At 48.5% G+C, this 26,297-nt stretch overlaps 1 protein-coding gene across 1 annotated transcript in view; it reads right to left on the reverse strand.

The window, feature by feature from the left end:
• The window catches only part of PECAM1 (platelet and endothelial cell adhesion molecule 1), a 50,735-nt gene extending 24,893 nt beyond the window's left edge, over positions 1–25,842 (reverse strand). The window contains exons 1-10 of the mRNA XM_077254725.1: positions 25,695–25,842; positions 25,587–25,613; positions 20,182–20,475; positions 19,702–19,989; positions 18,587–18,859; positions 18,145–18,429; positions 17,565–17,858; positions 15,435–15,722; positions 15,024–15,131; positions 6,314–6,341 (exon numbers count right to left, since the gene is read on the reverse strand). Of these exons, the coding sequence (XP_077110840.1) occupies positions 6,314–6,341; positions 15,024–15,131; positions 15,435–15,722; positions 17,565–17,858; positions 18,145–18,429; positions 18,587–18,859; positions 19,702–19,989; positions 20,182–20,475; positions 25,587–25,613; positions 25,695–25,728 (1,919 nt within the window). The 5' untranslated portion in view covers positions 25,729–25,842. The remainder of the gene's footprint in view (positions 1–6,313; positions 6,342–15,023; positions 15,132–15,434; positions 15,723–17,564; positions 17,859–18,144; positions 18,430–18,586; positions 18,860–19,701; positions 19,990–20,181; positions 20,476–25,586; positions 25,614–25,694) is intronic.
• Positions 25,843–26,297: the final 455 nt, after the last annotated feature.

Raw genomic sequence — 26,297 nt, forward strand, 5'->3', positions numbered from 1 at the left:
TCACGCTTGACCACACTCGGGGTAGGCGAAAGGCCTTTCACGTCAACATGATGAAGGCTCATCACGAACGTGAACCTTTCGTCCTACCGGTCTGCAGCTTACCCGAAGACGGGGAGGAAGACACCCTCCTGGACATGCTGGCCCAAGCCAAGGCCCGTGGGTCCATTGAGGACGTGGAGGTAAGCGCCTTGCTAGATGAACCACAGCGGTTGCAGTTGCAAACCACACTGGAACCCTTCCGGGTCGTGTTCTCCAACCGGCCTGGAAGGACTGAGTTAGCGGTCCACGAGGTGGACACCGGGAATCACGCCCCACTACGGCGAACACCCTATCGAATCTCTGACCAGGTGCAGCAGATTATGCGCCAGGAGATCGATGAGATGTTACAGCTGGGGGTGATTCGACGGTCAAAGAGCGCGTGGGCCTCACCTGTAGTTCTCGTGCCAAAGAAGGACCGGACCACCCGGTTCTGCGTGGACTACAGGGGGCTCAACGCCATTACAGCCTCTGACGCGCACCCAATGCCGCGCATCGAGGAGCTGCTTGAGAAGTTAGCTGGCGCAGAATACCTGACAATAATGGATCTGAGTCGCGGATACTGGCAGATTCCCCTGAGCCCCGAGGCGCAGGAGAAGTCCGCCTTTATCACACCCTTTGGACTGTACGAGTCCACGGTCATGCCCTTCGGCATGAAGAATGCCCCTGCCACTTTTCAGCGGATGGTCAATCTCCTGCTTCAGGGACTGGAGAAGTACGCCGTGGCGTACTTAGATGACATTGCCATCTTCAGTCCCTCCTGGGATGAACACCTGCAGCATCTCGAGGAGGTGCTCGGGCGAATTCACCAAGCAGGCCTGACTATCAAGCCCGGAAAGTGCCAGATGGGCATGAGGGAGGTTCACTACCTGGGGCACCGGGTAGGTGGAAACACCCTGAAACCGGAGCCTGACAAAGTGGGCGTGATCGTGAACTGGCCCACTCCCAGGAACAAGAAACAGGTGATGTCCTTCCTGGGCACTGCAGGGTACTATAGGCGCTTCGTGCAGCACTATAGTAGCCTGGCAAAACCTTTGACGGACCTCACCAGGAAGAAGCTACCCCACATCGTCAACTGGACAGATGGCTGTGAGGGGGCCTTCCAGGCGTTGAAAACAGCACTGTGCAACGCCCCTGTGTTGAAAGCAGTCGACAGCAGTCGACCGTTCTTGGTACAGACCGACGCCAGCGAGTTTGGCCTTGGTGCTGTGCTCAGCCAGGTTGACTCGGAGGACCAAGAGCACCCCGTGTTGTACCTGAGCCGGAAACTTTTGCCGAGGGAAGTGGCCTACTCCACCATCGAGAAGGAGTGCCTGGCCATAGTCTGGGCTCTGCAGCGCTTGCAGCCCTACTTGTACGGTCGCACCTTCACGGTGGTGACCGACCACAACCCTCTGCGCTGGCTAAGCACCATGTGTGGAACCAATGGCAGGTTGCTACGCTGGAGCCTTGCCCTTCAGCAATTTGACTTCACCATTAAGCACAGAGCGGGCAAAGAGCATGGTAATGCAGATGGACTTTCCCGTCAGGGTGAACCCACGGACGTGCGCATGGAGGCATACCGAGAGGTCCTGCCGCCGTAGCGCACGCTAAAAGGGGGAGGTGTCACGATATGGTATGAAATATCATAAGTTAGTTTTCCTGCTAGCATGCGGGGGCTAAACCCCCCTTCTCTCTGGTTCTCTTTCTTTCCCTGTGTTTCTAGCTGTCTGTGTAGAAGAGCTTGCCTTGTGGGGGAGTTTTATTGACGAAAGGTATTTACGACGGGCATAGCTGCAAGAGAAATTTGTGTTAGCAGGAACTGTTAGAGAAACTTCTGGAATGCATGGGATTTCTTTGTTCTGTTTTTGGAAGATATTATGCAAACCGTTTAAGTTACGAACACCAAAATATATCGTCATAATCACACTCGGAGGATCTACGCATCACTCTAAATACGGGCGTCTAACTCCATCTGGTGAAGAAGTAGGGATTTCTCTGTAAATATGTATCCCAGACAGGGCATATTTGATCTCATCGGAATGCCCACGATACTATGAGATGAACGATGGGTATGGTGCGATTATTTTATGTTCTGTAGCGAAGATACGGGCATCAGATATATTTAATGCCCAGTTAGTGAAACCGAAGAGGTAGGAGGAGTTGGAAAACCAAGCCCTTTCTGTGAGGTCACAGACTGTAGGTTTTAAGTGCTGGCAGGCATCCAAGAGAGCAGAGTTGTGAGTTTTTACCTGAAGCGACCAGACTGCGAGTGCCCAATGCACTGGGATAGATGGAAAGCTCCTAGCCTGTTGCCTGCAATGCAATGATCTAAGAACATGTGAGTTATCTTTTCTTCCTTTAATCCTTTTATTTTTATAATTACCTTGTACATATTTGCAATTGTCTCATTTGTAACATCTTTGTAAAATATTTTATAAACACTGCCTAAAATCATTTATGGGGTATCCTATTTAATACTAGTTCGTTCTTCCTGCCCTAAACCGTACCCTGTCTCTGAAGGGAATTACGCTACTGTTTTTTGGGGTTTGCTCCAGACCCGTTCAATTGGAGCTGGTGGCAGCGACCGTGTGCCGGCTTTTGGGGGGTCACTGTAGCGACTGCGGCTTGATAATTATTGTTCCTGCCTGAGCGGGAGTAGTTATCGCATCGCTGCAGTACACCCAATAGCCAGTACATAGCAGGCAGCGTTTCTGGCGACTAATTACCCCAGGTGCAGTACCTAATCTGACCTGACAGAAAGGGGGGCGCCAGAGAGCTGCAAGGTTTAAGTGGAACTGTAAGCGGGATACACAAATCCCTGCAGTTCATGGTATATTGAAGAGCAGTGGGATACCTAAAATAAGCCCCTGCTGTAAACTAAGAGGTCAATAGCCTCGTGTGTGTTTTTTTTCATCACATTGTGGCAGTGGAGGGATAACTAGGATAAGCCCCCTGCACATGTGATAGCCGTCTGCTGGTCTAAGGTCACCCCCGTCCGTGACAGATTGTGGGCAGCGGCTAAGGGATCCTGACAGTCACGGAGTGAATCGTGACAGTGGCATCCTCTCCCCATGGACAGGTGATGGTGGCATCCTCTCCCCATGGACAAGTGATGGTGGCATCCTCTCGTCATGGACAGGTGATGGTGGCGTCCTCTCCCATCGGACAGGTGATGGTGGCATTGCCCCCCCCTGGACAGATGATGGTGGCATCCTCTCCCCATGGACAGGTGATGGTGGCGTCCTCTCCCATCGGACAGGTGATGATGGAGTCGTCGCCCCTGGACAGGTGATGGTGGCGTCCTCTCCGCATGGACAGGTGATGGTGGCGTCCTCTCCCCATAAACAGGTGATGGTGGCGTCCTCTCCCCACGGACAGGGGATGGTGGTGTCCTCTCCCCATGGACAGGTGATGGTGGCTTCCTCCCCCCTGGACAGGTGATAGTGGCATCCTCCCCCCCATGGACACGTGATAGTGGCATCCTCTCCCTATGGACAGGTGATGGTGGCATTGCCCCCCCCTGGACAGATGATGGTGGCATCCTCTCCCCATGGACAAGTGATGGTGGCATCCTCTCGTCATGGACAGGTGATGGTGGCGTCCTCTCCCATCGGACAGGTGATGGTGGCATTACCCCCCCCTGGACAGATGATGGTGGCATCCTCTCCCCATGGACAGGTGATGGTGGCGTCCTCTCCCATCGGACAGGTGATGATGGAGTCGTCGCCCCTGGACAGGTGATGGTGGCGTCCTCTCCGCATGGACAGGTGATGGTGGCGTCCTCTCCCCATGAACAGGTGATGGTGGCGTCCTCTCCCCACGGACAGGGGATGGTGGTGTCCTCTCCCCATGGACAGGTGATGGTGGCTTCCTCCCCCCTGGACAGGTGATAGTGGCATCCTCCCCCCCATGGACACGTGATAGTGGCATCCTCTCCCTATGGACAGGTGATGGTGGCGTCGTCCCCCCTGGACAGATGATGGTGGCCTCTTCTCCCCATGGACAGGTGATGGTGGCGTCCTCTCCCATCAGACAAGTGATGGTGGAGTTGTTGCCGCTGGACAGGTGATGGTGGCATCCTCCTCCCATGGACAAGTGATAGTGGCGTCCTCTCCCCATTTACACGTGATGGTGGTGCCCTCTCCCCATGGACAGGTGATGGTGGCGTCCTCTCCCCCTGGACAGGAGATGGTGGCGTCCTCCCCCCTGGACAGGTGATGGTGGCGTCATCTCCTTATGGACAGGTGATGGTGGCATCCTGTTCTCATGGACAAGTGATGGTGGCGTCCTCTCCTCTCCCATCGGACAGGTGATGGTGACGTCGTCCCCCCTGGACAGGTGATGGTGGCGTTCTCTCCCCATGGACAGGTGATGGTGGCATCCTCCCCCCTGGAAAGGTGATGGTGGCGTCCTCTCCCCATGGACAGGTGATGGTGGCATCCTCTCCCCATTTACAGGTGATGGTGGCATCCTCCCCCCTGGACAGGTGATGTTGGTGTCCTCTCCCCATGGACAGGTGATGGTGACGTCCTCCTCCCATGGACAGGTTATGGTGACGCCCTCTCCCCATGTACAGGTGAAGGTGGTGTCCTCTCCCCATGGACAGGTGATGGTGGCGTCCTCCCCCCTGGACAGGTGATGGTGGCGTCCTCTCCCCATGGACAGGTGATGGTGGCGTCCTCTCCCCATGGACAGATGATGATGGAGTCCTCTCCTTTTGGACAGGTGATGATGGTGTCCTCCCCATGAACAGGTGATGGTGGCATCCTCTCCCCATGGACAGATTATGGTGATGTCCTCTCCCCATTTACAGGTGATGGTGGCATCCTCTCCCATCGGACAGGTGATGGTGGAGTCGTCGCCGCTGGACAGGTGATGGTGGCGTTCTCTCCCCATGGACAGGTGATGGTGGAATCCTCCCCCCTGGAAAGGTGATGGTGGCGTCCTCTCCCCATGGACAGGTGATGGTGGCGTCCTATCCCCATTTACAGGTGATGGTGTCATCCTCCCCCCTGGACAGGTGATGTTGGTGTCCTCTCCCCATGGACAGGTGATGGTGACATCCTCCTCCCATGGACAGGTTATGGTGACGTCCTCTCCCCATTTACAGGTGATGGTGTCATCCTCCCCCCTGGACAGGTGATGGTGGCATCCTCTCCCCATGGACAGGTGATGGTGGCATCCTCCCCCCTGGACAGGTGATGGTGGCATCCTCTCCCCATGGACAGGTGATGGTGGCGTCCTCTCCCCATGGACAGGTGATGGTGGAGTCCTCTCCTTTTGGACAGGTGATGATGGTGTCCTCCCCATGAACAGGTGATGGTGGCATCCTCTCCCCATGGACAGGTTATGGTGATGTCCTCTCCCCATTTACAGGTGATGGTGGCGTGCTCCCCCCTGGACAGGAGATGGTGGCGTCCTTCCCCCTGGATAGGTGATGGTGACGTCATCTCCTTATGGACAGGTGATGGTGGCATCCTCTCCCCATGGACAAGTGATGGTGGCATCCTCTCCCCATGGACAAGTGATGGTGGCGTCCTCTCCCCATGGACAGGTGATGGTGGCGTCCTCTCCTCCCTGGACAGGAGATGGTGGCGTCCTCCCCCCTGGACAGGTGGTGGTGGCATCCTCTCCCCATGGACAGGTGATGGTGACGTCCTCCCCCCATGGACAGGTTATGGTGACGTCCTCTCCCCAGTTACAGGTGATGGTGGCGTCCTCCCCCTGGACAGGTGAAGGTGGAGTCCTCTCCCCATGGACAGGTGAAGGTGGCGTCCTCTCCCCATGGACATGTGATGGTGATGTCCTCTCCCCATGGACAGGTGATGGTGGCGTCCTCTCTCATCGGACAGGTGATGGTGGCATCCTCTCCCCTGGACAGCTGATGGTGGGGTCCTATCCCCATTTACAGGTGATGGTGGCATCCTCTCCCCATGGACAGGTGATGGTGGCGTCCTCTCCCCATGGACAGGTATTGGTGGCGTCCTATCCCCATTTACAGGTGATGGTGGCATCCTCTCCCCATGGACAGGTGATGGTGGCGTCCTACCCCATTTACAGGTGATGGTGGCATCCTCTCCACATGGACAGGTCATGGTGGTGGACCCCCGGGAATGATGATGGTGGCGCCCCCCCCCCGACAGATGATGGTGGCAGCCCCCCCAGGACAGGTGATGCTGGCGGCCCCCCAGACAGGTGAATGTGACGGACCCCCGGGACAGATGATGGGGACAGACCCCTGGGACAGATGATGGTGTCGGACCCCCCTGACAAGTGATGATGGCCGCCATATTACCTGGTCTTCTCCGATGTAATGTTTTTCCCTGCAAGAAAAATAGGAGAAAATGAAACTTCCAGGATTTATCGCAAATGTCACAAAGGTGAAAGCCAAAGAGGAAGAGCAACAACCTCCAGAAACCCGGACCACCAGGGATGTATCATTAACCCATCCACTACCCTAGAGCACCAGGGATGTAACATTAACCATTCTACTACCGTAGACCAGCAGGGATGTATCATTAACCCTTCTACTACCGTAGACCACCAGGAATGTTATCATTAACCCTTCTGCTACCGTAGACCAGCAGGGATGTATCATTAACCCATCCACTACCCTAGAGCACCAGGGAGGTATCATTATCCATTCTACTACCGTAGACCAGCAGGGATGTATCATTAACCCTTCTACTACCCTAGACCACCAGGAATGTTATCATTAATCCTTGTACTACCGTAGACCACTAGGAATGTATCAGTAACTCTTCTACTGCCATAGACCACCAGGGATGTATCATTAACTCTTCTACTACCGTAGACCACCAGGGATGTATCATTAACTCTTCTACTACCTGTCATGATCTCTGCAGGCAGAGATCATAGCAAGCCTATAGAGGGACAAGCTCTCGGAAGATGGAACTATACTGACCATGAACTAAGCCTGCCGCGCAACTAGAAATAGCCAGGTAGCATTTCCTATTTATCGCTAGATGCCCAGCTCTGGCCTAAGACCTAAATAGCTAGCAGAGGGAAATATAAGACCTGGCTCACCTCTAGAGAAATATTCCAAAGAAGACAGTAGCCCCCCACATATAATGACGGTGAGTTCAGATGAAACAACAAACGCAGCAGGAAAATAGTCTTAGCAAATTTGAGGTCCGCTTACTAGATAGCAGAAGACAGATAGTATACTTTCATGGTCAGCAGAAAAACACTAACAAAACACCATCCAGAGATTACCTTAAACTCTGGCATTAACTCATAACGCCAGAGTAGCAATCCCTGATCAACGAGAGCTTTCCAGACACAGTAACAAAACTTCAGCTGTGAACTGGAACAAATAGGCAAAACAAAACATGGACAAAAGTCCAACTTATCTAGTAGTTGTCTAGAAGCAGGAACAAGCACTGAGAGGCATCAGATAACATTGTTGACCGGCAAGAAACCACCAGAGAAATGAGCTTAAATAGCGACACCCACTACTGATGGAATCAGGTGAAACAGGAAAGAGGATGACAAGTCCAATTCCACAAGCGGCCACCGGGGGAGCCCAGAATCCAAATTCACAACAGTACCCCCCCCTCAAGGAGGGGGCACCGAACCCTCACCAGATCCACCAGGGCGACCAGGATGAGCCCTATGGAAGGCACGAACAAGATCAGAAGCATGAACATCAGATGCATTGACCCAAGAATTATCCTCCTGGCCGTAACCCTTCCAGTTGACCAGATACTGGAGTTTCCGTCTGGAAACACGAGAGTCCAAAATTTTCTCCACAACGTACTCCAACTCACCCTCAACCAACACCGGAGCAGGAGGCTCAACTGAAGGTACAACAGGTACCTCATACCTGCGCAATAACGACCGATGAAAAACGTTATGAATGGAAAAGGACGCAGGGAGGTCCAAACGGAAAGAAACAGGATTAAGAATCTCCAATATTCTATAAGGGCCGATGAACCGAGGTTTAAACTTAGGAGAAGAGACCCTCATAGGGACAAAACGAGAAGACAACCACACTAAATCTCCAACACAAAGCCGAGAACCAACACGACGATGACGGTTGGCAAAACGCTGAGTCTTCTCCTGGGACAACTTCAAACTGTCCATAACCTGCCCCCAGATGTGATGCAATCTCTCCACCACCGCATCCACTCCAGGACAATCCGAGGATTCCACCTGACCGGAGGAAAATCGAGGGTGAAACCCCGAATTACAGAAAAACGGGGACACCAAGGTGGAAGAACTGGCCCGATTATTGAGGGCGAACTCTGCCAATGGCAAAAAAGCAACCCAATCATCCTGGTCAGCAGAGACAAAACACCTCAGATATGTCTCAAGGGTCTGATTAGTCCGCTCGGTCTGGCCATTAGTCTGAGGGTGAAAAGCAGATGAAAAAGACAAATCTATGCCCATCCTAGCACAGAATGCCCGCCAAAATCTAGACACAAATTGGGTACCTCTGTCAGAAACAATATTCTCAGGAATACCGTGCAATCGGACAACATTCTGAAAAAACAGAGGAACCAACTCAGAAGAAGAAGGCAACTTGGGCAGAGGAACCAAATGGACCATTTTAGAGAAACGGTCACAGACCACCCAGATGACAGACATCTTCTGGGAAACAGGCAGATCTGAAATAAAATCCATCGAGATGTGTGTCCAAGGCCTCTTAGGAATAGGCAAGGGCAACAGCAGTCCGCTAGCCCGAGAACTACAAGACTTGGCCCGAGCACAAACATCACATGACTGCACAAAGACTCGCACATCTCGTGACAGAGAAGGCCACCAGAAGGATCTTGCCACCAAATCCCTGGTACCAAAAATTCCGGGATGACCTGCCAATGCAGAAGAATGTACCTCAGAGATGACTCTGCTGGTCCAATCATCCGGAACAAACAGTCTATCAGGCGGACAACGATCCGGTCTATCCGCCTGAAACTCTTGCAAGGACCGCCGCAAATCAGGAGAAACGGCCGACAAAATTACTCCCTCCCTAAGGATACCTGTGGGTTCAGAATTACCAGGAGAGTCCGGGTCAAAACTCCTAGAAAGGGCATCTGCCTTAACATTCTTAGAACCCGGTAGGTATGACACCACAAAATTAAAGCGAGAAAAAAATAAAGACCAGCGCGCCTGTCTAGGATTCAGGCGTCTGGCAGTCTCAAGATAAATCAAATTTTTGTGGTCAGTCAATACCACCACCTGATGTCTAGCCCCCTCGAGCCAATGGCGCCACTCCTCAAACGCCCACTTCATGGCCAAAAGCTCCCGATTCCCAACATCATAATTCCGCTCTGCGGGCGAAAATTTGCGAGAAAAGAAGGCACAAGGCCTAATGACGGAGCAGTCGGAACCTTTCTGCGACAACACTGCCCCAGCTCCGATCTCCGAAGCGTCAACCTCAACCTGAAAAGGCAGATTCACATCAGGCTGACGCAACACAGGGGCAGAGGCAAAACGGCGCTTAAGCTCCTGAAAGGCCTCTACAGCATGAGGGGACCAATTAGCAACATCAGCGCCTTGTCTGGTCAAATCAGTCAGTGGTTTAACGACATCCGAAAAACCAGCAATAAATCGGCGGTAAAAGTTGGCAAAGCCCAAAAATCTCTGAAGACCCTTAAGAGAGGAGGGCTGAGTCCAGTCACAAATAGCTTGCACCTTAACGGGATCCATCTCAATGGAAGAGGGAGAAAAAATATACCCCAAAAAGGAAATTTTCTGGACCCCAAAAACGCACTTAGACCCCTTCACACATAAAGAATTAGACCGCAGAACCTGAAAAACTCTCCTGACCTGCTGGACATGAGAGTCCCAGTCATCAGAAAAAATCAGAATATCATCCAGATATATTATCATAAATTTATCCAGAAAATCGCGGAAAATATCATGCATAAAAGACTGGAAAACTGAAGGGGCATTAGAAAGACCAAAAGGCATGACCAAATACTCAAAGTGGCCCTCGGGCGTATTAAATGCGGTCTTCCACTCATCCCCCTGCCTGATCCGCACCAAATTATACGCCCCACGAAGATCAATTTTAGAGAACCACTTAGCACCCTCTATACGAGCAAACAAATCAGTAAGCAATGGCAATGGGTATTGATACTTAACAGTGATCTTATTCAGAAGCCGATAATCAATACATGGTCTCAAAGAGCCGTCTTTTTTTGAGACAAAGAAAAACCCAGCTCCCAAGGGAGAAGAAGATGGACGAATATGTCCCTTTTCCAAAGACTCCTTTATATATTCCCGCATAGCAGCATGTTCCGGCACAGACAAATTAAACAAACGACCCTTTGGATATTTACAACCCGGTATCAAATCTATGGCACAATCGCACTCACGGTGCGGAGGTAACGACCCAAGCTTGGGTTCGTCAAAGACGTCTTGATAATCAGAGAGGAACTCAGGGATTTCAGAGGGAATGGACGACGAAATAGAAACCAAAGGTACGTCCCCATGAATACCCTTACATCCCCAGCTCAACACAGACATTGCTCTCCAGTCCAAGACTGGGTTGTGAGACTGCAACCATGGCAATCCCAGTACCAAATCGTCATGTAAATTATACAGCACCAGGAAACGAATAATCTCCTGGTGATCCGGATTGATACGCATGGTTACTTGTGTCCAGTATTGTGGTTTATTATTAGCCAATGGGGTGGAGTCAATCCCCTTCAGAGGAATAAGAGTCTCCAAAGGCACTAAATCAAAACCACAACGATTGGCAAAGGACCAATCCATAAGACTCAGAGCGGCGCCAGAGTCAACATAGGCGTCCGTGGCAATGGATGACAAAGAGCAAATCAGGGTCACAGACAAAATAAACTTAGACTGAATGGTGCCAATGGAAACAGACTTATCAAGCTTCTTTGTACGCCTAGAGCATGCCGATATAACATGAGTAGAATCCCCACAATAGAAACACAATCCATTCTTCCGTCTAAAATTCTGTCGCTCGCTCCTGGACAGAATTCTATCACACTGCATACTTTCTGGCGTCTTTTCCATAGACACCGCCAGATGGTGCACCGGTTTGCGCTCCCGCAGACGCCTATCAATCTGAATAGCCATTGTCATGGACTCATTCAGACCTGCAGGCAAAGGGAACCCCACCATAACATCCTTAACGGCATCAGAGAGACCTTCTCTGAAAGTTGCCGCCAAGGCGCACTCATTCCACTGAGTAAGCACAGACCATTTACGGAATTTTTGGCAGAAAACTTCAGCTTCGTCTTGCCCCTGAGATAGTGCCATCAAAGTTTTTTCTGCCTGAAGTTCCAAATGAGGTTCCTCATAAAGCAAGCCCAAGGCCAGAAAAAACGCATCCACATCGCGTAACGCAGGATCCCCTGCTGGCAATGAGAAGGCCCAATCTTGAGGGTCACCCCTGAGCAAGGAAATCACAATCCTAACCTGCTGAGCAGGGTCTCCAGCTGAACGAGACTTCAGGGACAAATAAAGCTTACAATTATTTCGGAAATTCTGGAAGCTAGCTCTATTCCCTGTGAAGAACTCCGGCAAAGGAATTCTCGGCTCAGATACCGGAGCATGTACCACAAAATCTTGTAAATTTTGTACTTTCGTGATGAGATTATTCAAACCCGCAGTTACACTCTGGAGATCCATTATTGTCAGGTGCACACAGAGCATACAGAGATTAGGAGGAGAGAGAGAAAAAAGACTGCAGCAAGGCAGACTGGAGGAAAAAAAAAATAAAAAATTCCAGCAGACTTCTTATAACTCTCCTTTCTCAACCTGGGTCTTTAACACTTTACGGGCCGGTCAAACTGTCATGATCTCTGCAGGCAGAGATCATAGCAAGCCTATAGAGGGACAAGCTCTCGGAAGATGGAACTATACTGACCATGAACTAAGCCTGCCGCGCAACTAGAAATAGCCAGGTAGCATTTCCTATTTATCGCTAGATGCCCAGCTCTGGCCTAAGACCTAAATAGCTAGCAGAGGGAAATATAAGACCTGGCTCACCTCTAGAGAAATATTCCAAAGAAGACAGTAGCCCCCCACATATAATGACGGTGAGTTCAGATGAAACAACAAACGCAGCAGGAAAATAGTCTTAGCAAATTTGAGGTCCGCTTACTAGATAGCAGAAGACAGATAGTATACTTTCATGGTCAGCAGAAAAACACTAACAAAACACCATCCAGAGATTACCTTAAACTCTGGCATTAACTCATAACGCCAGAGTAGCAATCCCTGATCAACGAGAGCTTTCCAGACACAGTAACAAAACTTCAGCTGTGAACTGGAACAAATAGGCAAAACAAAACATGGACAAAAGTCCAACTTATCTAGTAGTAGTCTAGAAGCAGGAACAAGCACTGAGAGGCATCAGATAACATTGTTGACCGGCAAGAAACCACCAGAGAAATGAGCTTAAATAGCGACACCCACTACTGATGGAATCAGGTGAAACAGGAAAGAGGATGACAAGTCCAATTCCACAAGCGGCCACCGGGGGAGCCCAGAATCCAAATTCACAACAACTACCGTAGACCACCAGGGATGTATCATTAACTCATCTACTATTGTAGACCACCATGGATGTTATCATTAACCAGTCCACTACCCTAGACCACCAGTGATGTTATCATTAACCCTTCCACTACTTTAGACCACTAAGGATGTTATAATTAACCCATCCACTACCCTAGACCACCAGGGCTGTTATCACTAATAAATCCACTACCCTAGACCACTAGGGATATTATCATTAGCTCGTCCACTATCCTTGACGACCAGGGATGTTATCAATAACCTGTCCACTACCCTAGACCACCAGGGATGTTATCACTAACCCATCAACTACCCTTGACCACCAGGGACGTTATCATTAACCAGTCCACTACGCTAGACCACAAGGGATGTTATCTTTAATCCGTCTTCTACTCTAGAAAACCAGGGATGTTATTACTAACCCTTCTACTACCCTAGTGTCACGACTTTTTTGTCGGGTGTCCCGGGATTTTCCCTGTCTCTAATGCTAGGGGTGCCCTTGCTCGCCCTGTTCTCCGGATTACTTCTGATGGTGAAGATGCCAGGATCATGTACCTTGCTTTAGGTCCTGAATCCGCCCTCAGTCTGTACCCTTTCCCCACCCAGGGAAGAGGGGAGAAGTGTACCGTAATACACCAACCAGACTCACAAGGTAATAGGAACAGGGGAAACCGAAAATACCAATCATACAAATATACTCACACACATAACAGATGAATGTATCGGAGAGTGGAGCATGGGGAAAAACCAGAGTAGGAGAAGAAAGGGCACACTCAAAACCTAGCAAAAGTCACAGATAAATCCACCAAACACCTTGTCCAATAACCACCACCAACAACCTCCAGCCATGCAGCATAAGCTATCTCTGACAATGAGTGCTAGACAGGTCCAGATTATATAGGGGATGGGAGCGGCTAACAGTGAACAGCTGAGAACCTTAATACAGGAAAGCTTCCAGGAGCTCTCAACTGAGCAGATTAACCCTGCACTGCTAGAAGAATCCTGCATTGTTTAATACGAAGGTGAAGTTCTTCTAATCCTTGCCAGAGTAGTAGAAATTAGACGCAGCGATCTTCCAGCTCCTCTCTGTTGCGATAAACCTGTGACACCTAGACCACCAGGGATGTTATCATTAATCAACCTACAACCCTAGACCACCAGGGATGTATCGTTAACCCTTCAACTACTGTACACCACCAGGGGTGTTATCACTAACCCATCTACTACTCTAAGCCACCAGGTATGTTATCCTTAACCCTTCTACCCTATACTACCAGGGATATTATCATTGACCCTTCTACTTTCCTTGACCACCAGGGATGATATAACTAACCCTTATACTACCCTAGACCATCAGGGATATTATCAATAATCCTTCTGCTCTATCAAAAGGGATGTATCATTAACCCATCCACTACCTTATACCACCAGGGTCGTTATCATTAAGCCACTTAGTACTCTAAACCAACAGAGATGTTATAACCTTTTTACTACCCTAGACCGCCAGGGATGTTGTCATTAGCTATTCTCCTACCCAAGACCACAAGGGATGTTATCATTAGCCCCTCTAGTACCCTAGACAATCAGGGATGTTATCATTAACTCTTTTACTACCCTACACCACCAGGGATGCAATCATTAACCCTTCTACCCTAGACCACTATGGATATTATTACTAGCCCATCCACTACCGTAGATCATCAGTGATGTATCATTAACCCTTCTACTACTGTAGACCACCAGGGATGCATCCTTAACCCTTCTACTACCGTAGACCACCAGGGATGTATCATTAACCCTTCTACTACTGTAGACCACCAGGGATGTATCATTAACCCTTCTACTACCATAGACCACCAGGGATGTTTTCATTAACCAATCCACTACCCTAGACCACCAGGGATGTTATCATTAACCCATACACTACCCTAGACCACCAGAGATGTTATCACTAATAGATCCACTACCCTTGACCACCAGGGATGTTATCATTAACCCTTCTACTATCCTAGACCACCAGGGATGATATCATTAACCCTTCTACTATCCTAGACCCCCAGGGATGTTATCATTAACCCTTCTATCCTAGACCACCAGGGATGTTATCATTAACCCTTCTATCCTAGACCACCAGGGATGTTATCATTAACCCTTTTATCCTTGTCCACCAGGGATCTTATCATTAACCCTTTTATCCTAGATACCAGGGATGTTATCATTAACCCTTTTATCCTAGACCACCAGGGATGTTATCATTAACCCTTCTACTACCACAGACAAAAAGGGTTGTTATCATTAACCCCCTCTATGCTAGACCACCAGTAATGTTATCATTAACCCTTTTATCCTTGTCCACCAGGGATGTTATCATTAACCCTTTTATCCTTGATACCAGGGATGTTATCATTAACCCTTCTAATACCCTAGGCCACCAGGGATGTTATCATTAACCCTTCTACTACCCAGTGACCTGGAGATTTCCTCACCTCTTTTCTTCTTGTCCATGTGCAGGTACGCACAGATGGCAGTGGCGGCTAGGACGATCAGCAGGACAAAAGAACCGATGACCCCCTTCTTCCAGGTGGCGAGGACCGCTAGCAGAGGAAAAACACACGTTTGAGACCCCGAGGTTGTCAGAAGCTGAAGACAGCGTGTCCCCAATAGGTGGATGAGGTTATAGGAGGATCCTCAGGGGCGGGCACAGACGGAACCGTCCAATAGCTGCTCAGAATACACAATCCCACCTGCTGTAGAGGCAGATGTGGCCCCCTGACCTCCTGAGCCCCTTTCTCTTCACTCACATCTGCCTGCAAGGAGGCAGCAAAGTGCAGCTTTAGATGTGAGTGGAGCACTCCCCCTACACCTCCATCTACCCCACTATTGGAGCAGGTCCTGACCTCTGGCCTCCTTAGTCTGGCTCCGGACCTCCTTCTGTGCCCGGTTGGAGGCTGTGCAGAAGTAGCTGCCGTCCTCCTGCTTGCTGAACCTGGGCAGATGGTGAATGCTGTGCTGCTTCTTGGTCTCCGTCACGTTCTGCAGAAGGACCTCGTTCCCCTTCTTTCTGTAGAACAGGAAGGTGATTGGCAGCGTCCCGACCTCCACCTGACACACCAAGGTCAGATTGGACCCCTCCTCCACATCCCCATCGGACGGGATGATTTTCAGATGAGCGGAGCTAATGGGGACTGCAGGAGACAAGAAAGGGGGATTAGTGGGGACATCTGCTCCAGTAACATCCTAAGCTCGCTCCACATGGTCTCATGACTCCGAATTACAAAGCTCAGAATGGTGTATGCAGCTTTGGATGTGACTGGAGCATATCATGTCATGTAACTAAAAATCTCATCTATGAGAAATTATGCAACATTTCTCACTTTAAATCTAGGTTATCTGGGATCACTGTTAGTGTTTCTGCCTTCCATAGATAGCAGTGCTGCCTGTGATCACTGTTAGTGTTTCTGCCTTCCATAGATAGCAGTGTAGCCTGTGATCACTGTTAGTGTTTCTGCCTTCCATAGATAGCAGTGCAACCTGTGATCACTGTTAGTGTTTCTGCCTTCCATAGATAGCAGTGCAGCCTGTGATCACTTAGTGTTTCTGCCATCCATAGATAGCAGTGCAGCCTGTGATCACTGTTAGTGTTTCTGCCTTCCATAGATAGCAGTGCTGCCTGTGATCACTGTTAGTGTTTCTGCCTTCCATAGATAGCAGTGTAGCCTGTGATCACTGTTAGTGTTTCTGCCTTCCATAGATAGCAGTGCTGCCTGTTATCACTGTTAGTGTTTCTGCCTTCCATAGATAGCAGTGTAGTCTGTGTTCACTGTTAGTGTTTCTGACTTCAATAGATAGCGGTGCAGACTGTGATCACTGTTAGTGTTTCTGCCTTCCATAGAAAATAGTGCTGCCTGTGATCACTGTTAGTGTTTCTGCCATCCACAGATAGCAGTGCAGCCTGTGATCACTGCTAGTGTTTCTGCCTTCCATAGATAGCAGTGCAGCCTGTGATCACTGTTAGTGTTTCTGCCTTCCATAGATAGCAGTGCTGCCTGTGATCACTGTTAGTGTTTCTGCCTTCCATAGATACCATAGATAGCAGTGTAGCCTGTGATCAGTTAGTGCTTCTGCCTCCCATAGATAGCAGTGCTGCCTGTGATCACTGTTAGTGTTTCTGCCATCCACAGATAGCAGTGCAGCCTGTGATCACTGCTAGTGTTTCTGCCTTCCATAGATAGCAGTGCAGCCTGTGATCACTGTTAGTGTTTCTGCCTTCCATAGATAGCAGTGTAGCCTGTGATCACTGTTAGTGCTTCTGCCTCCCATAGATAGCAGTGCTGCCTGTGATCACTGTTAGTGTTTCTGCCTTCCATAGATAGCAGTGTAGCCTGTGATCACTGCTAGTGTTTCTGCCTTCCATAGATAGCAGTGCAGCCTGTGATCACTGTTAGTGTTTCTGCCTTCCATAGATAGCAGTGCTGCCTGTGATCACTGTTAGTGTTTCTGCCTTCCATAGATAGCAGTGCTGCCTGTGATCACTGTTAGTGTTTCTGCCTTCCATAGGTAGCAGTGTAGCCTGTGATCACTGTTAGTGCTTCTACCTCCCATAGATAGCAAGGTAGCCTGTGATCACTGTTAGTGTTTCTGCCTTCCATAGATAGCAGTGCAGCCTGTGATCACTGTTAGTGTTTCTGCCTTCCATAGATAGCAGTGTAGCCTGTGATCACTGTTAGTGTTTCTGCCTTCCATAGATAGCAGTGCTGCCTGTGATCACTGTTAGTGTTTCTGCCTTCCATAGATAGCAGTGCAGCCTGTGATCACTGTTAGTGTTTCTGCCTCCCATATATAGCAGTGCAGCCTGTGATCACTGTTAGTGTTTCTGCCTCCCATAGATAGCAGTGCAGCCTGTGATCACTGTTAGTGTTTCTGCCTTCCATAGAAGTGGGTGACAGTTGCCCAACACTGAGGGGCACTAGCAAACCCCCGGCACTTGCACATAAATCCTCCCATACAGCAGTGTTACAGAGACTTACTGATGACCGTGACGTTCACGATGTTGCTGTACTTCCCAGTACTTTGGGTGTTACGATTGGTCGCTTGACAGCTGTACTGCCCCAGGTCATGCGAACTGGACGAATTTACTAGAAATCGAGCTTCCTTGTCCCCGTGAATAATCTGATTCTCCAGAAGATCTTTTCCTCTGAGCAAGGAATATGTAATGGGTGGCGTCCCGGACTGGATCTTGCACGTCAGTTCTAGGGTGTCTCCAAGGACCACCGTCTTGTTACTTCTCATGATGTGCGTCAGGACCGGGTTCTTGACTGGAGCTGATAATAAGAGAAGAGAGAAATGGGGTATATATATATATATATATATATATATATATATATATATATATATATACACACACAGTATATATACCCAAGGTTCTGCTACATTGGAAAAAAACAATCTTATTTGCAATTGGTTTTCATGTAAAATGTCCGTAGAGCCTGCATGTAAGTCAGCACAGTGCAGGCTGCACGATGCGGCGGTAGTCAATCTGTCAGACAGCTCACTGATGGATGTATATGTGACTCCCGGCGCTTTTCATCGATTCCTCCCTACACTCACCATAGATCTGCACGTCCAGGGGTTCACTTTCTTTGGTGATGTTGGCGATGGTGACCTGACACACGTAGGATCCGCTATATTTCTCGATTGCTGTCATGGTAAATTTGCCTCCCTTCCGGGTGGATTTCCTCTTTTGTCTTCTTTCTATGAATTTATACTCCAGACGATCGGAAGCTCCAGCCGGTAATCCGGCGACCGAGCATTTCAGTTCTATGTTGTCGTTCTCATTGATGAATTCGTTCTTGGAGCTTCTCTTCAGAGTTAGTTGAGGTCTTGGGAAAAGTTCTGAAAAGTAAAGGAGAGAGATAAAAAGAAGGAGATTCCCTTTAATAATCTGCATCCTGTTGAGTACGCTGTGCCACGCACCTGGGTGGGCTTGTGACGTGTAGCCCCCTCGTGGTGGGCGCGCAGAGCACTTTCCGGCTGTGCGCAGAGCACTTACCGGCTATCTCAATCTTGGCGCTGCTGGACTTGGAGGTCCTTTTGCTCTCCACCTTACAGGTGTAGTTGCCCATGTCTTCCACCATGGCGACTCGATGGTAGGACAGCGTGTTCGTGGTAGAGCTGTTGATAATGTGGCCGTCCTTTTGCAGCGTCAGCTTCACGTCGTAGGACCGTGTCCGACCTTCCTGAAAAGAACATTTCACCGACATGTTTCCTCCTTCGGTGAAATTGTGGGAAGGGAAAACTTCGATTCTTGGTATAGAAAATGGAGCTGTAAAGCAAATGGAACAGTACTGTGAAATAATACCGCCATACAACGCCAATATAATATACCAAGATACTGGCATATGGCAGCGATAAAATACGTCAAAGGCCTGTGGCACTGTCATTCATACTTAATAAAAAATACCAAGTGCCAAAATATTACTGCCATATGGAGCTAATGAGAAATGTCTAGTGTATAGATAATACCGCCATATGGAACTAATGAGCTATGTGCAGTGACTAAATAATACCACCATATGGAGCAAATAAAATATGTCCAGTATCTAAATATTACCGCAATATGGAGATTAGGAGATATGTCTAGTGTATATATAATACCACCTTATGGAGCTAATGAGATATGTCCAGTATCTAAATATTACCTCTATACGGAGGTAACAAAATATGTCCAGCATCTAATAGTACCGCCACATGGCTCTAATAAAATATGTCCAGTATGTAAATATTACTGCTATATGGAGCTAATACAATATGTCCATTATTTAAATAGTAATGCCATATGGAGCTAATGAGTTATGTCCAGTATCTAAATAATACTGCTATATGGAGAAAATGAGGTTTGTCCAGTATCTAAATAATACTGTCACATGGAGCTAATAAACTATGTCCAGTATCTAAATATTTCCGCCATATAGAGCTAATGAAACTATGTCCAGAATCTACATATTTCCGCCATATGGAGCTATTGTGGTTTGTCCAGTGAATAAATAATACCGCCTAATACCGCGATATGGAGCTAATGGGATATGTCTAGTTCCTAAATAATACTAACAAGAACGCCCAGACGTCATGGGCCCAGCTCTTCATTCACGAGAGGACCATACTCACCAACCACAGTGACCGTCTTCATGGTGCTGGCCGGGGAGGATTCCCCTGTAAGGACGAGTTGGACTTCGCACTTAAATTGTAAAATGTTCTCTCCTTCTTTGATCATAAACTTGACCTCTTCGTGATTCTTCTCAGTGGACTTGGCCTTCACCTCTTCCGCTTTTTGATGGATCTTGTAGAATTTGAAGATCTTGTAGGACCATTCCTCCGGAGCCTCGCATCTGACTATGACTTCATCTCCTTCGCTGACCTCGTCCTTGGAAACGTTAATGAGAGGACCGGACAGGCCTGGAGAAGAGGCAGAAGATCACTAGAAGGAAATCCATAAATAATGGTGACCACAACTACGGCTGGTGACACGTGTCCATCGTTACACCAATACCACCCATGGAGACCAGGTACAAGAAGATTAATATTTGGAGGCACCATCTTATGTTCTCAGAAGATTTACAATGACCCCAGGATCTCTCGTGCACTCACCGGTCACCCTAATCTCGAGGTCGTCACTGGTCTTTATCCTTCCGGCCACGGACACCTCACATTTGAACTGCCCAGAATTGGACACCCTGACCTTCGGGATGACGTAGGATGCGTGGTCTTGGGTGGAGCTCATTGTACGTATTGTTATATCCTCCTTATAAAAGGTGAATGTGCTGTTCAAGGAGAAGTCTGTGGTCTTGGCGAAGCCCACCTCACACTTCAGCTCCAGCTTGTTCCCATTATTCAGGCTGGTGGACGGCAGAGCTCTCAGCTCGATGCTATTGATTGTGAAGTCTTTATAGAAGGAGATAAGGATTTGTAAGAAGATAGAAAGAAAAAGATCCAATCGGAATCACGGCTGATGGGAACTTGTGACAGGAGGTGACACCCAATCACAGGATCCCAGATCCTAGGAACCTCAGGGGCGTGTACCTGCCGATCTGTATGCATCATATCACAGACTGATGAGATTACACGATCCCTGCACTCACAGACTGATGAGATTACAGGATCCCTGCACTCACAGATTAATGAGATTACACGATCCCTGCACTCACAGATTAATGAGATTACAGGATCCCTGCACTCACAGATTAATGAGATTACACGATCCCTGCACTCACAGATTAATGAGATTACACGATCCCTGCACTCACAGACTGATGAAATTACAGGATCCCTGCACTCACAGACTGATGAGATTACACGATCCCTGCACTCACAGATTAATGAGATTACACGATCCCTGCACTCACAGACTGATGAGATTACATGATCCCTGCACTCACAGACTGATGAGATCCCTGCACTCACAGATTAATGAGATTACACGATCCCTGCACTCAGATTAATGAGATTACACGATCCCTGCACTCACAGACTGATGAGATTACAGGATCCCTGCACTCACAGATTAATGAGATTACACGATCCCTGCACTCACAGATTAATGAGATTACACGATCCCTGCACTCACAGACTGATGAGATTACAGGATCCCTGCACTCACAGATTAATGAGATTACACGATCCCTGCACTCACAGATTAATGAGATTACACGATCCCTGCACTCACAGATTAATGAGATTACACGATCCCTGAACTCACAGACTGATGAGATTACATGATCCCTGCACTCACAGACTGATGAGATTACACGATCCCTGCACTCGCAGACTGATGAGATTACACGATCCGATCCCTGCACTCGCAGACTGATGAGATTACACGATCCCTGCACTCGCAGACTGATGAGATTACACGATGCCTGCACTCGCAGACTGATGAGATTACACGATGCCTGCACTCGCAGACTGATGAGATTACACGATGCCTGCACTCACAGACTGATGAGATTACACGATCCGATCCCTGCACTCGCAGACTGATGAGATTACACGATCCCTGCACTCGCAGACTGATGAGATTACACGATCCCTGCACTCACAGATTAATGAGATTACACGATCCCTGCACTCACAGATTAATGAGATTACACGATCCCTGAACTCACAGACTGATGAGATTACATGATCCCTGCACTCACAGACTGATGAGATTACACGATCCCTGCACTCGCAGACTGATGAGATTACACGATCCGATCCCTGCACTCGCAGACTGATGAGATTACACGATCCCTGCACTCGCAGACTGATGAGATTACACGATCCCTGCACTCGCAGACTGATGAGATTACAGGATCCCTGTACTCGCAGACTGATGAGATTACACGATCCCTGCACTCGCAGACTGATGAGATTACACGATGCCTGCACTCGCAGACTGATGAGATTACACGATCCCTGCACTCGCAGACTGATGAGATTACACGATCCCTGCACTCGCAGACTGATGAGATTACACGATCCCTGTACTCGCAGACTGATGAGATTACACGATCCCTGCACTCATAGACTGATGAGATTACATGATCCCTGCACTCACAGACTGATGAGATTACACGATCCCTGCACTCGCAGACTGATGAGATTACACGATCCCTGTACTCGCAGACTGATGAGATTACACGATCCCTGCACTCAGACTGATGAGATTACATGATCCCTGCACTCACAGACTGATGAGATTACACGATCCCTGTACTCGCAGACTGATGAGATTACATGATCCCTGCACTCGCAGACTGATGAGATTACACGATCCCTGCACTCACAGACTGATGAGATTACACGATCCCTGTACTCGCAGACTGATGAGATTACACGATCCCTGCACTCGCAGACTGATGAGATTACACGATCCCTGCACTCACAGACTGATGAGATTACACGATCCCTGCACTCACAGACTGATGAGATTACACGATCCCTGCACTCCACGATCCCTGCACTCACAGACTGATGAGATTACACGATCCCTGTACTCGCAGACTGATGAGATTACACGATCCCTGTACTCGCAGACTGATGAGATTACACGATCCCTGTACTCACAGACTGATGAGATTACACGATCCCTGCACTCCACGATCCCTGCACTCACAGACTGATGAGATTACACGATCCCTGTACTCGCAGACTGATGAGATTACACGATCCCTGTACTCGCAGACTGATGAGATTACACGATCCCTGTACTCACAGACTGATGAGATTACACGATCCCTGCACTCCACGATCCCTGCACTCACAGACTGATGAGATTACACGATCCCTGTACTCGCAGACTGATGAGATTACACGATCCCTGTACTCGCAGACTGATGAGATTACACGATCCCTGCACTCGCAGACTGATGAGATTACACGATCCCTGCACTCACAGACTGATGAGATTACACGATCCCTGCACTCACAGACTGATGAGATTACACGATCCCTGCACTCACAGACTGATGAGATTACACGATCCCTGCACTCCACGATCCCTGCACTCACAGACTGATGAGATTACACGATCCCTGCACTCGCAGACTGATGAGATTACACGATCCCTGCACTCGCAGACTGATGAGATTACACGATCCCTGCACTCACAGACTGATGAGATTACACGATCCCTGCACTCACAGACTGATGAGATTACATGATCCCTGCACTCACAGACTGATGAGATTACACGATCCCTGCACTCACAGACTGATGAGATTACACGATCCCTGCACTCACAGACTGATGAGATTACATGATCCCTGCACTCACAGACTGACAGATTTACATTGAGCGTACAACTCTATTTTTGGAGTTTTTAAGGAACAATACAGCTGAAAGTTGCCAAGTCCGTGTGTCTCATTACTTACCTTTCTCTTTCCCAGTATGTGCTGGAAGGAATGAGAATGTTACCCACAGTTATTGTCAACTGTCTGAATATTATGGTATATTAGTCTTTTTTAGGGGAAGTTGATTTTTTGGGGGGAGGGGAGGGATGGGGGGTGATGGGCGCCCTTGCTGACCATAAATATCTATATCAGTGAAGAGGAGGAACGCGCAGTCATATCTTCTCTCCGTCCTTGGGTGTTGGCTACATGATGTTCTGTAGAAATTCAGTGAGATTTTCATGTTTCCCGTCAGCCAGAGATTAGTACCTGCGGCCCGGATAGTGACATAGGCCTCTGGAACAATAGATGACCTCATTCTCTGACTAATTCCCACCACATTGTTTTGCTTTTTATGACATTATCGAGCCGCATTTGCACAAAAACACGTAGAAAAGAACGTACAGTATGCTCCATATTGGTAGATGTAGGTTTATACCTGGCAGGTAAAAAATCACTTATCGGCCCCTTACACATTCCAATAATTGCCTGAACCTCTTCATTCACGATTGTAAACATGCAAACCATCAGTGAGAGTCAAGACCAGCCACATCTTCCCTACCGAAAATCTTAGCCAAGACCATCTACGTTTCCTGGACCCAACATCTTAGCCAAGGCCATCCACATCTCCTCAACTGAACAGCTTAGCTAACACATTCACATTTCCCCGACCTAACATGTTAGCCATGACCATTCACTTTTTCCCAACCCAACATCTTAACCAAGACCATGCACATCTCCCAGACCCAAAATCTTAGCCAAGACCATCCACATCTCCCGGACCCAACATTTTTGCCAAGACTATCCACATCCCCTTGCTCCAACACTGTAGCCAAGACCATCCACATCTCCTCACTCCAACATCTTAGCTAGCACCATCCACATCTCCTGAATCCAACTTCTTGTCCAAGACCATCCACATCTACTCGCTCCAACATCTTATCCAAGACCCTCCACATCTCTGCGACCCAACATCTTAACCAAGACCATACACATTGCTTGACCCAACATCTTATCCAAGACCTTCCACATGTCCTCGACCAAACATCTTAGCCAAGACCATCCACATCTTCCTGACTGAAAATCTTAGCTAAGACCATCTAGGTGTAACCGACCCAATGGCGTAGCCAAGACCATCCACATCTCCCCAACCCAATTTCTAACCCAAGATCATGCACATTTCCCAGACCCAACATCTTAGCCAAGATCATCCACATTTCCCCGACCCAACATCTTAGACAAGATTATCCATGTTTCACCAATCCAACATCTTAACAAAGACCATCCACATTTCGCAGACCTAACACCTTAGCCAGGACCATCCACATGTCCTCAACCAAACATCTTAGCCAAGACCATCCACATCTTCCTGACTGAAAATCTTAGCCAAGACCATCTAGATGTAACCGACCCAACGGCTTAGCCAAGACCATCTATATCTCTCCTACTCAAAATCTTGGCCATCATATTCACATCTTCTCGACTCAAAATCTTAGCCAAGACATCCACATCTCTCTGACCCAACATCTTAGTCAACACATCCAAATTTTATTAGTCCAAAATCCTAACTTTTCATATTACTCTCTCCATAAATTCCCTACAGACATTTCCTTTTCCAAAGATGTGAGGAATAGCAAGAACTTCTTTCATGATCCATCTTCTAGGTGGCGTTCACATCTCAATCTTAACCCTCTCAGAAAATACGGTACATCAAGAATAAACCATTGATTGTTGTAGACTCCCAGAGCTTTCCTGGCACATACACTGAACGTAAGAACATAACAAGATGTGAACAGAGCCTTGAACTTCTCCTCAGCATCTTCTCTTCTATCACATCTACCTATTTTCACCATGTCATAGATTTTCAGTGGAGACATTATGGATCCAAGTGCAAACTATTGGTGATATCAGCAGAACTGTTCAAGGAAGTTTCTGAAACTTTTCAGGAAATAGAAAAACTCCTCCAAAAACTCAGGATCAAGGAGCTGGCTTCCAGGCTTGGTACTTAGGAACTTGGAATGGCTTCCAATAGACTACTGGTCAGTGTTTGGGGGTATGCATGTATCCCAAGCGCGTGCCGCACGCCCCATCCCCAGGTCAGACACAGATATAAATGTGTGGACTCACCACTCGCTTCTCCTCCCAGGGTCCAAACTGCAACAAGACAAAAGTAGAAAATCAGCGACAGACAAGCGTCAGCCATAATGGAGGATCCTGACAGGCGGCAGCACTTACGTCCCAGCACGGTCACCACTACACCGAAATACATCTCCACATTGGTGGAAAAAACATCCAAATCCTAGAATAAAGCCCCCAAAACAGCAGAGGCAGCCGCAGGCACTGTCCCCCTGCAGGCAGTCACTGGAGAATACACAGCGGGCAGGGAATATCTCTGATTGCAGGCAGAACGCAGGAAATTGGGGAAACTACACTTTTCCTGCCGTGACTCTTCCTGCTGCCGCCGTCCTTAAGATGTGTTCACAAACAATAGGGGATGTGACTACTGCCAATAACGGAGGCGAGGAGAAAGCGCCACCTACAGTAAGAACAGGACAGGGTTAGATACAAGGCTAGGCTGGCAGGATTAGATACAGCGGAGCATTGCCCCTGGACTTTCTCTATGGCCATAGATCAGGAATAGGGATTGCTGCCATCTAATGGATGCTTTGTGCTCTGCAGACTATTGTCTCCAGCTGCATTTATCATACACAGTGGTGACATCACACCGGTCCGTAGGTAAAGTGCACGAGAGTGGTAGTCATGACCGAGCTGCTGTCCAGTTTTGCTCTGGCACTTTACAGACAATGGGTGTCCCAGTCCCAGTCCTAGGGTGCTGTA

This window comes from Ranitomeya variabilis, chromosome 4, assembly GCF_051348905.1.
Source record: "Ranitomeya variabilis isolate aRanVar5 chromosome 4, aRanVar5.hap1, whole genome shotgun sequence".
NCBI classification, from domain to species: Eukaryota; Metazoa; Chordata; class Amphibia; order Anura; family Dendrobatidae; genus Ranitomeya; species Ranitomeya variabilis.